Source organism: Pygoscelis adeliae, unplaced genomic scaffold, assembly GCF_000699105.1.
Source record: "Pygoscelis adeliae isolate BGI_AS28 unplaced genomic scaffold, ASM69910v1 Scaffold41, whole genome shotgun sequence".
In the NCBI taxonomy this organism is placed as follows: Eukaryota; Metazoa; Chordata; class Aves; order Sphenisciformes; family Spheniscidae; genus Pygoscelis; species Pygoscelis adeliae.
The window spans coordinates 3380430-3393123 of NW_008824373.1; the positions used below are offsets into that span (position 1 = coordinate 3380430).

The window sequence follows — 12694 nt, forward strand, 5'->3', positions numbered from 1 at the left end:
TTTCTTCGTATTGCCGGAGTTGGCCAGCCAATTCATCCACCGTTTGTTCCTCTCCGTCTTTCCAGGTCATTACTGCCAGTGAATTGGCATATGATGATGGTGTGCTTATGCAAACTTCCGCCACATGAGTCATGTGCACTTGACTTCATCTGGGTCTTTGGATAACTGGTCATTGTTCAGGTCACCACAAATCACCTCCAGCACAGCTAATTCCCTCAGGTACTGGATACCTCTCTCCATGGTTGTCCACTTGCCTGGGTGACATGGAACATCTTCCTTGAAGGGATACCTTTCCTTCATGCCTGACAGGAATCACCTCCAGAGGCTGAGGACTTGTGCCCATTTTCCAATCGCCTTGTCAATGCCCCCTTCCCTGGAAAGGGATCCCAGCTGCTCAGCTGCCCTACTCTCTAATTCCAGGCTACTGGCCTCGTTATCCCAGCATCAGAGCAGCCAGGCGACAACATGCTCGCCTGGACGATGGCTGAAATCTTTTTGCATATCTCGCAGCTCACTCAGGGATAGGGATCAGGTGGTTTCCATCTCATTTATGGGTTCTGCCTCTTCCTCCTCCTGTTCTCGTGATGGCTATGGTTCATCTTCATCCCTTACCAAACGAGTAGATTTTCTTGTGTATTTCTTCTTTCCCAGCACTTAGATACTTCAATAACTTTTGCTCTACAGCTGCCTAAGGTAAATAAGTACATGAATCATGCCACAAAAAATTGCCATCTTGTTAGCATATAATAAAATGGCAGTGTTTAGAGTATGATACCTCCGTATAATTCTACCAAAAAAGTCATATCATAGGTACTCATTGTCCTTTCACAAGGAAATCTGAGCACCTTACAGCTCTGTTGATGAGGTAGGGACACACCTTTGCCTAGTCTCACCTTGTTGGCCTTGAGGCAACTGATAGGAGAAACAGACAGTTCTCCTTGAGGCTGGGCAATCGCAACCCCAACAGCTTAGGGGCAAAAATATTTGCCTCTGTGTGAGTGCTTTCTGTCCCATGCTTCCAGCAGGGGGGAAGATTCAGAAAAACAGAGAGTGAGAACATATGAGAGAGAACCAGAAAGAGTGAGAACATATACACACAGAAGCAAAAGACAAATACCCATCATCACTCAACTATGCAGTCATGCTTTTTCCTGCTGGTTCTCTCAGTATGGATCCACGAACCTGACATTTTCAGTTAGTCCATGGTACAACCTGCAAGAGGAGGGCAAGGTTCCTTTCTAAGGCAGTACTTGGAAATAAAGGTTTGAATTCCCTCAGAATGCAAGACCCACGTAACTTGGGTTTTCCAAATTCTTGCACAAGTGCTCTAACCTCTCAACTAATGTACACCAGGTAACTATCATCAATGCTAACTGCATTTTTAGATGAAATTATGGCAGCAGGGCTATATGGGGAACTCACTATTAGCCATGTCTGTGTGTTCTGCACTTGCTAATGCAGCCATGCTCCCAAACACTTGGGAACAGGAATGCTTCGGCCGTAGTTCCAAATACAGTAAATGTTACCTTAGCTAGCATAGCAACATATCTGTGGATACATATATAACAGTATGTCAGGTGCTTCATGAATATTGCTAATAAATACTTAAATAACTGCTTTCAATCACGTAAGTGTTTACTGGGGGAACCAGTAGTTAGCCTTAAGCACCTAAATTCCAGTTAAGACATCAAAATGTTTTTCTTGATCTCACCTGAAGAGCAACAAAATTCAAATTATAAATGGGCATTTATGCGCTCAACTCCTATTTCATTCAGCATGTGCTAGGTATCTGCAACTTTGCATGAAAGTCACCCTATAAAGATCATACAAGAGAAAGACAGCAAATCAGAGGACTAAGTGCTCCTTTCCTGAGTTCCAAACTGACACACGAGGAACTAAAGTCAACCTCTTTTAACATCTCCCTGCAAGAAGGCCGTAGCCTCATCTTTGCCGATCACACTGAAATAGTCTTTACCGTGTCCTGCTTTACAGCTATGCTCCTTAGTACAATATGTACCCTAAAAATGTGCAACATTTTTCACTTTCAAATACAGTCCGACATAGAAATACTCCCTCTTTCTCTGGCATCTCCCCTGCTTCCAAAGCCTGATTCAGAAGCGGGGCCGGGGGGGAGGGGGGCGCAGAACCCACACCACAACCCCCAGCACCACCACCATCTATCTATTTTAAGTTCATAGAGGCCTACTTAAAGCAAATAAATTTTCTCAGGTATATAAAATTCTGACTGGACAGAGTCCTGGGCAATCTGCTCTAGCTGACCCTGCTTGAGCAGAAGCATTGGACAAGTTAGACTACGTGATCTCAAGAGTCTCTTCCAACCTAAACAATTCTGTGATTCTGTGAAAATTCAACATCAGCATGTAAAACATAGGAATGTGATAAATTTTCTAAACCTATTATTTAATTTAAAGCATCCATTTAGCAGGTCTCAGAAACCTGAGCTACCTGAACATTAATATGCACTCAGAAAGTGTTCCAAGCTTGTCAAAAAGTTTAATGCATGCATTTCCTTACGATCGTTTTCCTTATACTTTCAATACTGCGCAACCCATCTTCTTCAGCTTCCTGCAGAAGTTCTTCATTTTGAAGAAGTCAAGATATTTAAACATTGAATACTTACTATATAGCATCTTCAGATCTCTGTGATAATGTTTATTTTGACTTTTCATAAGAAGATTTAAGTTTTTGTGTTAAGTATAACTGGTAGGGGAAAAATAAGTCCAGTACCTTTAACTAGACATTTTAAAATTTACCAAGTTACATTATTCAACTTCAAGTGCAGCTAGGGCAGGAGGCTACTGCCTTGCCAAACTGTAACAACTTTGCCCAAGTGTAACAACAATAGAAGGGGGTGAATAACTATAACTATGCAAATTAAAAACAGGTTATGGGTTCAGGAATTTCACTTTGATGCAGTATTGCTTTTCACGGAAGTACTTCTCTAAAGATATTGTGTAGATCCCCATTTTACAAAATCTGTTATTAACAACACTGTTTCCACTGGGAAAAAAACTAAGTGGTTTATTATATAAAAAACAAATAACTTTTTCAAAATACTTACCTATCTTCCTGACAAATTTTGAGTATCTTAAGCTATTTACACATAAAAACAAACAACCCAATCCAAATAACACCCACTGTCCCCTGTGAAATGTCCCAGATGATTTCAAGAAGCCTAGAACTTTAGCAGATGCAAAGAACGTGGACCATCTTAATGAAACATTACTGTTTGAAGCAACATTTTCTACAAGCCTAATGAAGGAATGACAAGGTACTGGAAGAACACATAGTCGCCATTTTTCACCTGTTTTGAATTAGGTGACTTAGATATCTTGACACCAGCTGAGGCCACACCATGTCATCCCATCCAAACAGCTGCATCATTGATAGAACAGGCTGTGGCTGGAGATCTGATAGGGCTTTGCTGGGTATATCCAAAGCTAAGAGAGTAAAACCTGATTTTAAAGAGAGAAAAACATGGCGCCATGTTAATGATTTCTCAGTACATCCCTGTTCCACTAAAAAGCACTGAAAATTAATTACAATTAATAATGTGCAGCCTGGGAGTACCAGAAATCTCAATTAAAACTGGGCAACTATTCTAACAGATAGTGTTAATACACATGTTAAAATGTAGTCTCTGTCCCAAGGAGTTTGTAAGTCAATATGACACACTGAATGCAAAGGAAGGAAAATGGATCCAAACATATGCAATTTTAAATACATTCACAAAACCACAGATTATAAATTCTGAAGGCATAGCTTTACCACCTATGCAATAAAAACCATATCTTAAAAACTTGCTTTTTTGTCTTCTTGGCCTCCCTTTCTTGCCTCCATCCACCACTTCTTCCCTTGTACATACAAGTATTACTGTGCTTTACAGTGTTGAGTTTTATTTATTTGCTTTGCTGTTTTTACACACTTCTCGCAGTGAAGAACTGTATCTGGAAAGAATTCACTCAGTAAAAGCTGTTACCTTTCTATTTTTAGAATAGACTTCCATGTATCAGAAGTTACTGTGTAAACAAAGCACTACGGACAAGCTTATTCTTGAAAAAAGGATCTTCATATAACAGTTGCAGATCTAGAAATTGGGACGGTACTTTGCACAGAGTTTTGGTTAATGAAGCATAACTTTTTGTTGTTTCTGTTAGGCCTACTGTGGAATCTATATCTAGCACTACCCGAATTAAAAAAAATATAGCACATTCTTTATGCTGCAAATGACAAATGCATTTAAACTCAGGAAGAAAATGTAATCTGAAATGCTGAGCAGTTATTAGGTTATAGGAAATGAGAGGCATCAAATGAGTCAGGAAAACTGACTTTGGAGGGCAATGAAACAAAGGGGCTCACTAGTTCCCAAATTCTCCAATTCAAGTTAAATATAAATGTAATATGAATTTACTAAAATAACGATTTATAAAACTGCACGCATTGAGAAGCTGACTTTGAATTAGACAGAAAAGGCTAGTTTTCAGGAACAACAATGAAGCTATTTTAATTAACGGTATAGGGACAGACTACCTCAAGCTATGAAGGACTTCACATTTCCTTACGTGCCTCGGAATAAAAAAGGTCATACAGAGTCCCTGCTCTGCCTTAGGTGAGGAAGCAATTTGTGCCAGCCTTCTTCCAGATTATCACACTGTTTCTACAGCATCAGCTATAACATAGGTGGGGGAGAAATGGGAGACAAACACGATAACGTGAGTCCCAGGCTATTTGCCTGGCAGGGGGAGCAGGAGAGCTGTGACAACTGCTCTCTCCTCTGGGCTGCAACCTCTAAGGCAAGAAGCTCATACGGCATGGGAAGGGTTTGCCTTCCTCTGTAGTACTGCCTAACACATCTCTATAAAGCAGGTCACAACCGCACTCCCCTGCTTCTAAGCAGAGTTTATAATAGGTTGTTGTTCTTGCTATTTCACTGTGTTAATATAAAATAAAAAGCTATGACACTGTAGGAAATGAATGAAAGTTTTGACATTAACAACCTCTTCCTTTGATTTGTATTGCTGTTTCCCATACATGCTTCAGCAGTGTGAGACCACTACCGTTGCACGCTGCCTCCTTCATTAATGTTACCTACTAACTGCAGCTCCTGCAGAGCTGCTTCAAATGAAGGGTCTTTTAACTTTTCTATTACTAACTCAGTACTACTCAGCTTGTAACTTTATCTAATTCACATTGTCCTGGGAAAAAAATATTTTATATTTCACTTCTCTAAATGTTAGTTAAATGGATACAAGATTTCATTGTAAGTACAGAATACAATGTGAGCTACTGATGTTAAAAAAAAATCAAACTGGGATTTCTTTATATATACTGCCATGCTGACTCGTTGCACGTGGAGTTCACATACATATAGAATGTTGTACTTCAAGATTAAAACCCCTCAGTGTAAAGCAAAATAATTAAAACAAATTATGAAATAGTTTTATGACCATGACCATAAATGTTCAGCGAAAAACAATAGTCATGTAATCAACCTTTTAAAAATTGTCTCCAAATGTAAAATATTATTTTAAGAAAAATTTAGTTTGAATCGCAACCATAATGAAAAGAATAGTTCAACACAAAATTACAACAAACTTCTGCAAAAAGATGTAAATTCTAGATATAGTGAAAGAAGTTATTGCTAATGTTATACAATATAAATGAGAACGTTGATTATAATCTGTGACTAGTAGGGAAAAAGAAGTCAGGCTTGTATAGCTTCGAACCCCTCTGGAGTTCTCAATCTGTTTGTGTTCTATCAAGTAACTCAACACTACAATATTTCTTCTTGTCAAAATATTTAGCATAGAATCTACTTTTTGCATTTATGCATATTTAAGTTACTGCATGGAAGTAGAAATATCCCAAAATACAAAATCCTTGAAAGCTTGCGGCCCAGAAAATAGCACCAAATCCGGTAGTCGCAGGGAGAGTCAATGCTAACCTGCAGCTGTATCAGCAAGCTGTGGGGAAGGTGGCATCTGTGACATTCTCTGGCTCTTCAAATAGGGAAACAAATTTCTCCAGGGAGCACGGGCGACACGGTGGTGCTCTTTAGCCGCTAATGGAAGCTGCGCGTCTGGGGCCGTGTTCCCTAGTTGAAGTCCCTGGCTTACACGTTTGTGCACACTCCTAGGAAGAAACAAAAACAATGTTTACGTTCAATAAATGAAAGATTCACATCTTTTAAAAACGCATTTACAGCTACTTTAAACCGTAGAGCCTGAGAACTGAAGGATCATTTCGTGCAATTAAAACCTTTATGCAAAGGCATTATGCATACCAGTTATTTGATGGATGATTGATGGCATATTAAGCACCATAAAGTTAATGTTAATTACTAATGTCAACCATTAATTATATGCTTTTTAGTACGTCAGATCAAAATGAGAAATAGGCAGCTTTAAAATGAATATCTGCATTTTGCAACCGCTAGCATGACAAGCAAGTCTGCTTACAATCCAAAACCAGATGCTTTTTTCAAAATTTTTGTCAGTAGGGTTTTTAGGATAGGGTTGTGTACAGCAAATAATGGCAAATGATTTTGATCAATTGTAAAGCTTCCTTCTGAAACCTATTTCTCATTTGTAAAAGCTCACTAGGTATGAGTTTTGATAAGAGAAAAAGATTCATTTTATCCTGATGCGCTGCAGACAATTAGGTTTGACAGCAATGCCCACAGCTTTGTTAGTACAGTAAGGACAGAAGTTACCACTACACATAACTCCCATCTCTTCCTGAGACAATGTGGCATGAATTCAATAACACACTCAATTTTCTTTGATTCTTCTAGTACCATGAAGTTGTGACTTTCCAGAGGTTTAATAGAGATATGTCTGCAGGGAATCAATGTTCTCAGAGAAATGGGGTGGGGGGGTGGGGGGAAGCATTAATAAATTTGTCTGGTAGAGCAGGATAGGAAGCATTACTGCACCGGGCTGATCAACTAAATAACATGCTTATTAAAAACAATCTGTAGGAACGCACTATCATTCCTGTTCCTATTTATCTTCTGGTCAACTCAATTGAGATTGTGCATTAAAGCACAGGCAGCATTATTACATTTGCTTTATTAAATTCTATAAACAGCACTGTAAAGCCAGAGTCGAGATATTTAGAAGATAATGGCAAACAGTGGAGGCATCGAGACTTGCCTTAACACTAAGATTTGTAGAATATAATCTTTTTTTTCTTAATTGCCATTCTCGCAATAGCAAGTGTTTCACAAAACTCTTCCCCTAGATCTTTATTCTGTGCTCACTCTAATTTGAAATAAACCAAAACAAAATTAGAAAAAACTCCAGCCCCTAGTTCCCTTCTGGGAATGTGAGAAAATTATGAAAGAATTACACAACTCACAGGACTCATTAGGACATCTGACATGGAATAATTTTAAATAAAGAGTAGGCTGGCTGCAAGGCCTTCCCGTACTAGGGTTGATATTAGAAGCACATCTCATTATATCAAATTAGTATCCAAAAACTCTGCCTAACACATAATTTAAAACATAAAACATACTGGCTGTCAAAGGTAACGATACCTTATACCTGCCTGCAGGCATCCATTGGTTTCAGTAGGACAGACAGAGAGAATTGAGTACCAGCTACTTTTCAAATGGCTACATTTAACAGACATGGAAGGGTACGTTACATTAGGACGAATCAAATACTTCTTTGAGAGACGGTGCGAGTCCAAACACAGGAACAGAAGCCAGGAATTCTAAACCCAACATTTATTCCCTCTGTGGCTTCAGATAAATCATACAGCCTTTGTTAGCCTCAGTTTCCCAGCCATGATATTTGGATAGTAAGACAGCTTACCCTTTAAGGATGCTGTGAAAACAATCAATGCTTAGAAACTGAGGATTACATTCAGTATGTCAGTTGGTATTCCTATTTACAAGGCATATTCTCCAAGTCAACATGAATTGAAACAGAAGCGAGATTAGAATAAAAAGTCAAGCAATACTTGTTTGGGAGTACCCCTTATTAAAAAAAGGACAAAGAAAAGGGTGCAGAAATAGTGAGGTCTAGAGGACAAACAATGAAAAAGTAAAAGCAGGGCTAAAGCAGCAAGTTAAAAATATATTTTCTGCCCATTACAAAAAAAAAAGTTTGTAAAAACATAAAGGGCTTTTTTTGGTTTATTTTGTTAAGAAAGGAAAGCACGATGCCTCATAGTGCAGAGAATAAAACTTATGGGACCAAATTCTGCCCTACTTATATCCAGACTACACTGTAAAATTGCACAAAGACCTTTTTCTCTCCTCTAAATTGCCTCTCCAAAGAAGGGTGCCTTGCATCTCCTTTAGCCATCTATGCAAAGTAGAAGGGTGTACAGACTTCCAAAGTAAGGTAATAGATCTCTGTGTCAGTGGAGGGGCAACACATACAAATCAGTATTTATGTTTATTCATAGTAACCTACACAAATGCTTGCAATAAGGTAAATGCTTAGAATTGATGGGCATCAATATGTGCTGCAACTGATGTAGCCAGCTACTTCTACCAACAAGCAAATTTTTTTAATTCCATAAAAATATGGATAAATACAATTTTACTTTTTATTCAGGCTTCTACATTTTTCTAACACTAGACAAGCATACCATCAAACCACTCCGTTTCTGAAACGGAGTTTTCCATTGTGTTAAGAGCTCTGGAACCACTGGTTGCCTCATTACAATGGTAATAACTTGGTGTGGTTTTTACTTGTTTTAAATTGTGGATTTCCTATTTCTGTAAAAAGTGTGTTTTTTCATTTTGTCATCAGATCAAATAAACCCTGGCTTTATAAAAGAAGGGAATGTTTGTGCTACCTGAATGCGGATTGTGCTGGATGTATAGGTACAGCAGTAGTAGGCGGCATTATTTTCTACATCCTACACCTGGGTAAGGAATTGCAGCCATTTATCTGGATGCAGATACTGTAATCATGAGCCATGCTTCTGCAAACAGAAACCATGCCTTTGCAAGCCTGGATTACTAAAATGGAGTGAAACTTCAGGTCAAACTGGAAAAGTAAAACATAAAATGCAGAAGCCTGCCTATATAAAGGAAACTCAAGTCACTACCAGTCCATAGTCTCCACTGGCTGCGTATTGGCATCCAGACTTAATACCATGTCATTTAATTTGATCTACAGGGGTTCAGAACTCCCCAAACATGAGAGAAGACCTCTCTCCTCCTATCAGCATCGCCAGGGACACATACTACCACTCTCAGGGCCACCCAGACTATAAATACAGACACTGGTTTCTTCACAGATGGTACTTCCAGTTCCTCTGCTCCCAGACCATGACAGGCCAGCCACAGTACTCAAGAACTCAGCTGCCCAGTACAGCCAAGATTAAGCTCAGGAAAGTCTTTTTGAAGGACCTGAATGATCTTTTGCTGTTGAAACAAATAAATAATTCAAAAAACAACACCTGCAGGACCAACACCCTTGGATAAATCTAGGGAGATTGGGTAGAGATATATGAGTATTTCTAAAATGATAAATGGCTGTGATGCTTAGAATTTCAACCACTACCATCAGTTCTTTCAAGGGAAAGTCAGGCCAAGTAAAATGAAATAAAGCATCATCACACTCGAATTCAAAGACAGGTAATAGGGGCTTTGTGCTCTCTGAAGATCAATGGACTTGAATAATATTTGAACTTGGAGATTTCCCTTCCAAACATTCTCCCTCTTTTTGCTTCACTGTAAGATTATCAACACAGTTTCTCATTTTGATATTTTGGCAGCAAATGCACTGTGCCTTGGTCCTATTTTAATGTTGCCATAGAAGCGGTAGTAGCAACAGAAGTGGTTGGGGAAAGCTGAGGCTTCTTCAGCTATGGGGTAGCTATGAAGATTTCAGCATAAAGAACTGAAGAGATATGGAGATTAGCTGATGCAGGGAACAAGAAAGTGAGAGTTTTCATTTCAGTGAAGAAGACAGAAGAGCTTTACGTTCTCCCAACAAACCCCAGACACAGAGGTAATGCCAGCTACTTGGAAAGGTGTACAACAATAAAGTTATCATCTTAAGGTGTCCCAAAAATTGAAAGCCACATTAATACAATGAAAAACATATTTGTTTCTGGTGAAAAGATTAGCAAGAAGTTACACAATAAAGATGGCATTAAAATAAAATCCATAATAAAAGTGCCAGTGTTGACACTACTCCATTTCATACGGAAAGGTGTTTTGGCTTCCCTTCCCCTCTTACCTGCCAATACAAAGAAATTATATAGCACTACTGTATGGCAAAACATCGGGCTTTCCTGTAGAAATCTATCCAGTCATATCTTCTGTGGTTGTATAAACCTCACTGCAGTGATACACTCAAAATTTGTGCTACTGCTATGGGTGCAAAACTCCAAGATCTCTGCTAGACAGCAGTCCACTCAGCTTCAGTGACCAAACAATATTTACCAAGAAGCATTTCAGAATTTAGTTCAAAATAACTCATCCAATTTCACTTTCTTCAAATGCCATAAAACATCAATACTTCTTTAATACCTCTACTCATTTCTTCCTTTCATTCCACCAGAATTGTTGCTTTTTACAGTGACCAGAACTGGAAGCGAGGTTTCGGCAGAAGTCACATGCATTTCCAGTAACTAGTCCTATCCAAAATTAAGCTGAAAAAGATCCTTGCATGCCCTCCATATCCCTTTGAAAATAATCCAGTATGGGTATTCAAATAGTTAACTATTATGCCATTTAGTTACATGATAATTATAGAAAATTGCAACTATAGCACTTATTTCATTGATCCATAGAGATACCAACTCCCATGTTGACAAACTCACTGTTCAACTTCTGCTTAGTAATTTGTTCGTAAGTATTTACTTATTTTTACGTCTGTGCTTCAAATATGCAGTTTACACTAAATACATGTACATTTCTGAAGTCATGACCTGTTATACTACCATAAAATATACTACAAAGTGTGAAGGAGAACACATTTTTAGACTGAGTTAATTACTTTTATACAGAATTTTTCAAAACATTCAAAAGAGAAAAGCTAGTTTAAGTATGGACTATAATACTGGCATTCACAAAGGCAAGGACAGAACAGTTGCATCTGGGTTCAAGTCTTTCATGCAGTATCATGGAGCTGTGCCAAGGTACAAGTAACAAACTGTATGATCCTACCTCTCTTACACATGCAGATTCACGAAAATGAAATGGATCTGGATCCACAGAAGCAGCACACTAGCTGCACAGTGGTTCCACGATGGCCCAGCTCCTCCAAGAAGAAAGTGCCCAAACTAACCATGCTTAGAGATTGGTGGAAAGTCATAGATGTGGGTTTCAGGCATCTCATGGTAAAGGCTTTTGGCTTCCTCATCACTGGTGAAAGATGTGACCACTTGACCTAACATGTAAAAAGGTGAGCCTTCTTTCTCTTGGCCATCGTTTTGAATGCAAGTAGGTCGGGTTGCAGAGCTCTGCCACTGAACTCTTGGTTATCAGCCGGTTTAGTAGGTGCACTGACAGCATGCTTACAAGAATTTTAAGTACTAAAACATCTGGTTGATGGCCTCAAAGTGCCTAAGCTGGATGCTAAACAGCTAAGGCCTGTGAAGACAGCCTTAGTGTCTCTGGGCACATAAGTTTAGGTACTTAGGGAACTTCAGTGGTTAAAACAGAGTCACCTGCAGACTTTCAGACACTTTCACATTCAGGCTGTTTCTGTGAAACACGCATGAAGGAAGGTGACTAAATTCTACCCAAGTCTGATTCAAACAACAAAGTCCTCTTTTAAATCTGTTTCTAAGCTCTTTGGGACATAATTTCTTTTTTATATCCCTTCGTATAGCACCCAGTATATTGAGACTGGTATGACTGCAGTAGGAACCGGGCAGAAGAAGTAATTCCACCTCAAATCAGAATCTCTCAACTGAAGTTGTTTCCGTATCTGCAATATATGTACAAAGTGTCTATAAAGTTTCTTCATATTTGAGCAACAGTCTTTTCACTCTTTGATAACTCAGAAAAAACCCTGAAAGAGCACATTATTTTAACCCACCTTTATGGAATTAAAAAAACAGATTTTGGAAAGATAAGTAACATGAGAAACTTAAGGCCAAAAATATTTTTTCCCATCCATTAAAAGAAACATTTGGAAAAAAAAAACCTCACAGTTTATAATGAAAGTGTCAGCACTGTGTAAGCCACAATGATAGCATCACCACCACCACAGAGCTGTACTGCTGACCGTACAAACAGAACTAGAAAAAACATGATACAATATTATCAAACATTAACATGTCCCCATCGGATCAGTATCTATTAAATCACATTTCAGTGTTCTTCCTTCAGTTTAATTTGCTTCAATAATCCACAATAAACTGCATGTTTAAATGTTTACTGCAAAAAGGATGTCCGAATAATATGCCTGGTTATGTATGTGTATGATGATCACTGATTGGTGCGATAAGGTAGGGAAGGGTAACAAGGGAAGAGGGATGCTTTTCAGAAATCTGACATCCAGGATTTTTATCAAATGCTTTAATTCATCCATTTGTGCATAAGTTTTTTATAGCACAGACTTGCACAACATCCTACATGTCAGTGTTACAACACGCCTTCATCAGGCACAACAATGTGAAGCATACACAAAGTGATATGTCCTAGATGTTGGATGAGTTCCAAAGGGATAAAAGGATGCAATGGTTAAAAAGC

General features: G+C 38.6%; 1 protein-coding gene across 1 annotated transcript in view; it reads right to left on the minus strand.

Moving 5' to 3' along the window:
- MMS22L (MMS22-like, DNA repair protein) overlaps positions 1-12694 on the minus strand; it is a 131946-nt gene that overhangs the window by 32272 nt on the left and 86980 nt on the right. The window contains exons 15-16 of the mRNA XM_009320166.1: positions 5966-6153; positions 3326-3476 (exon numbers count right to left, since the gene is read on the minus strand). Coding sequence (XP_009318441.1) covers positions 3326-3476; positions 5966-6153 — 339 coding nt within the window. The remainder of the gene's footprint in view (positions 1-3325; positions 3477-5965; positions 6154-12694) is intronic.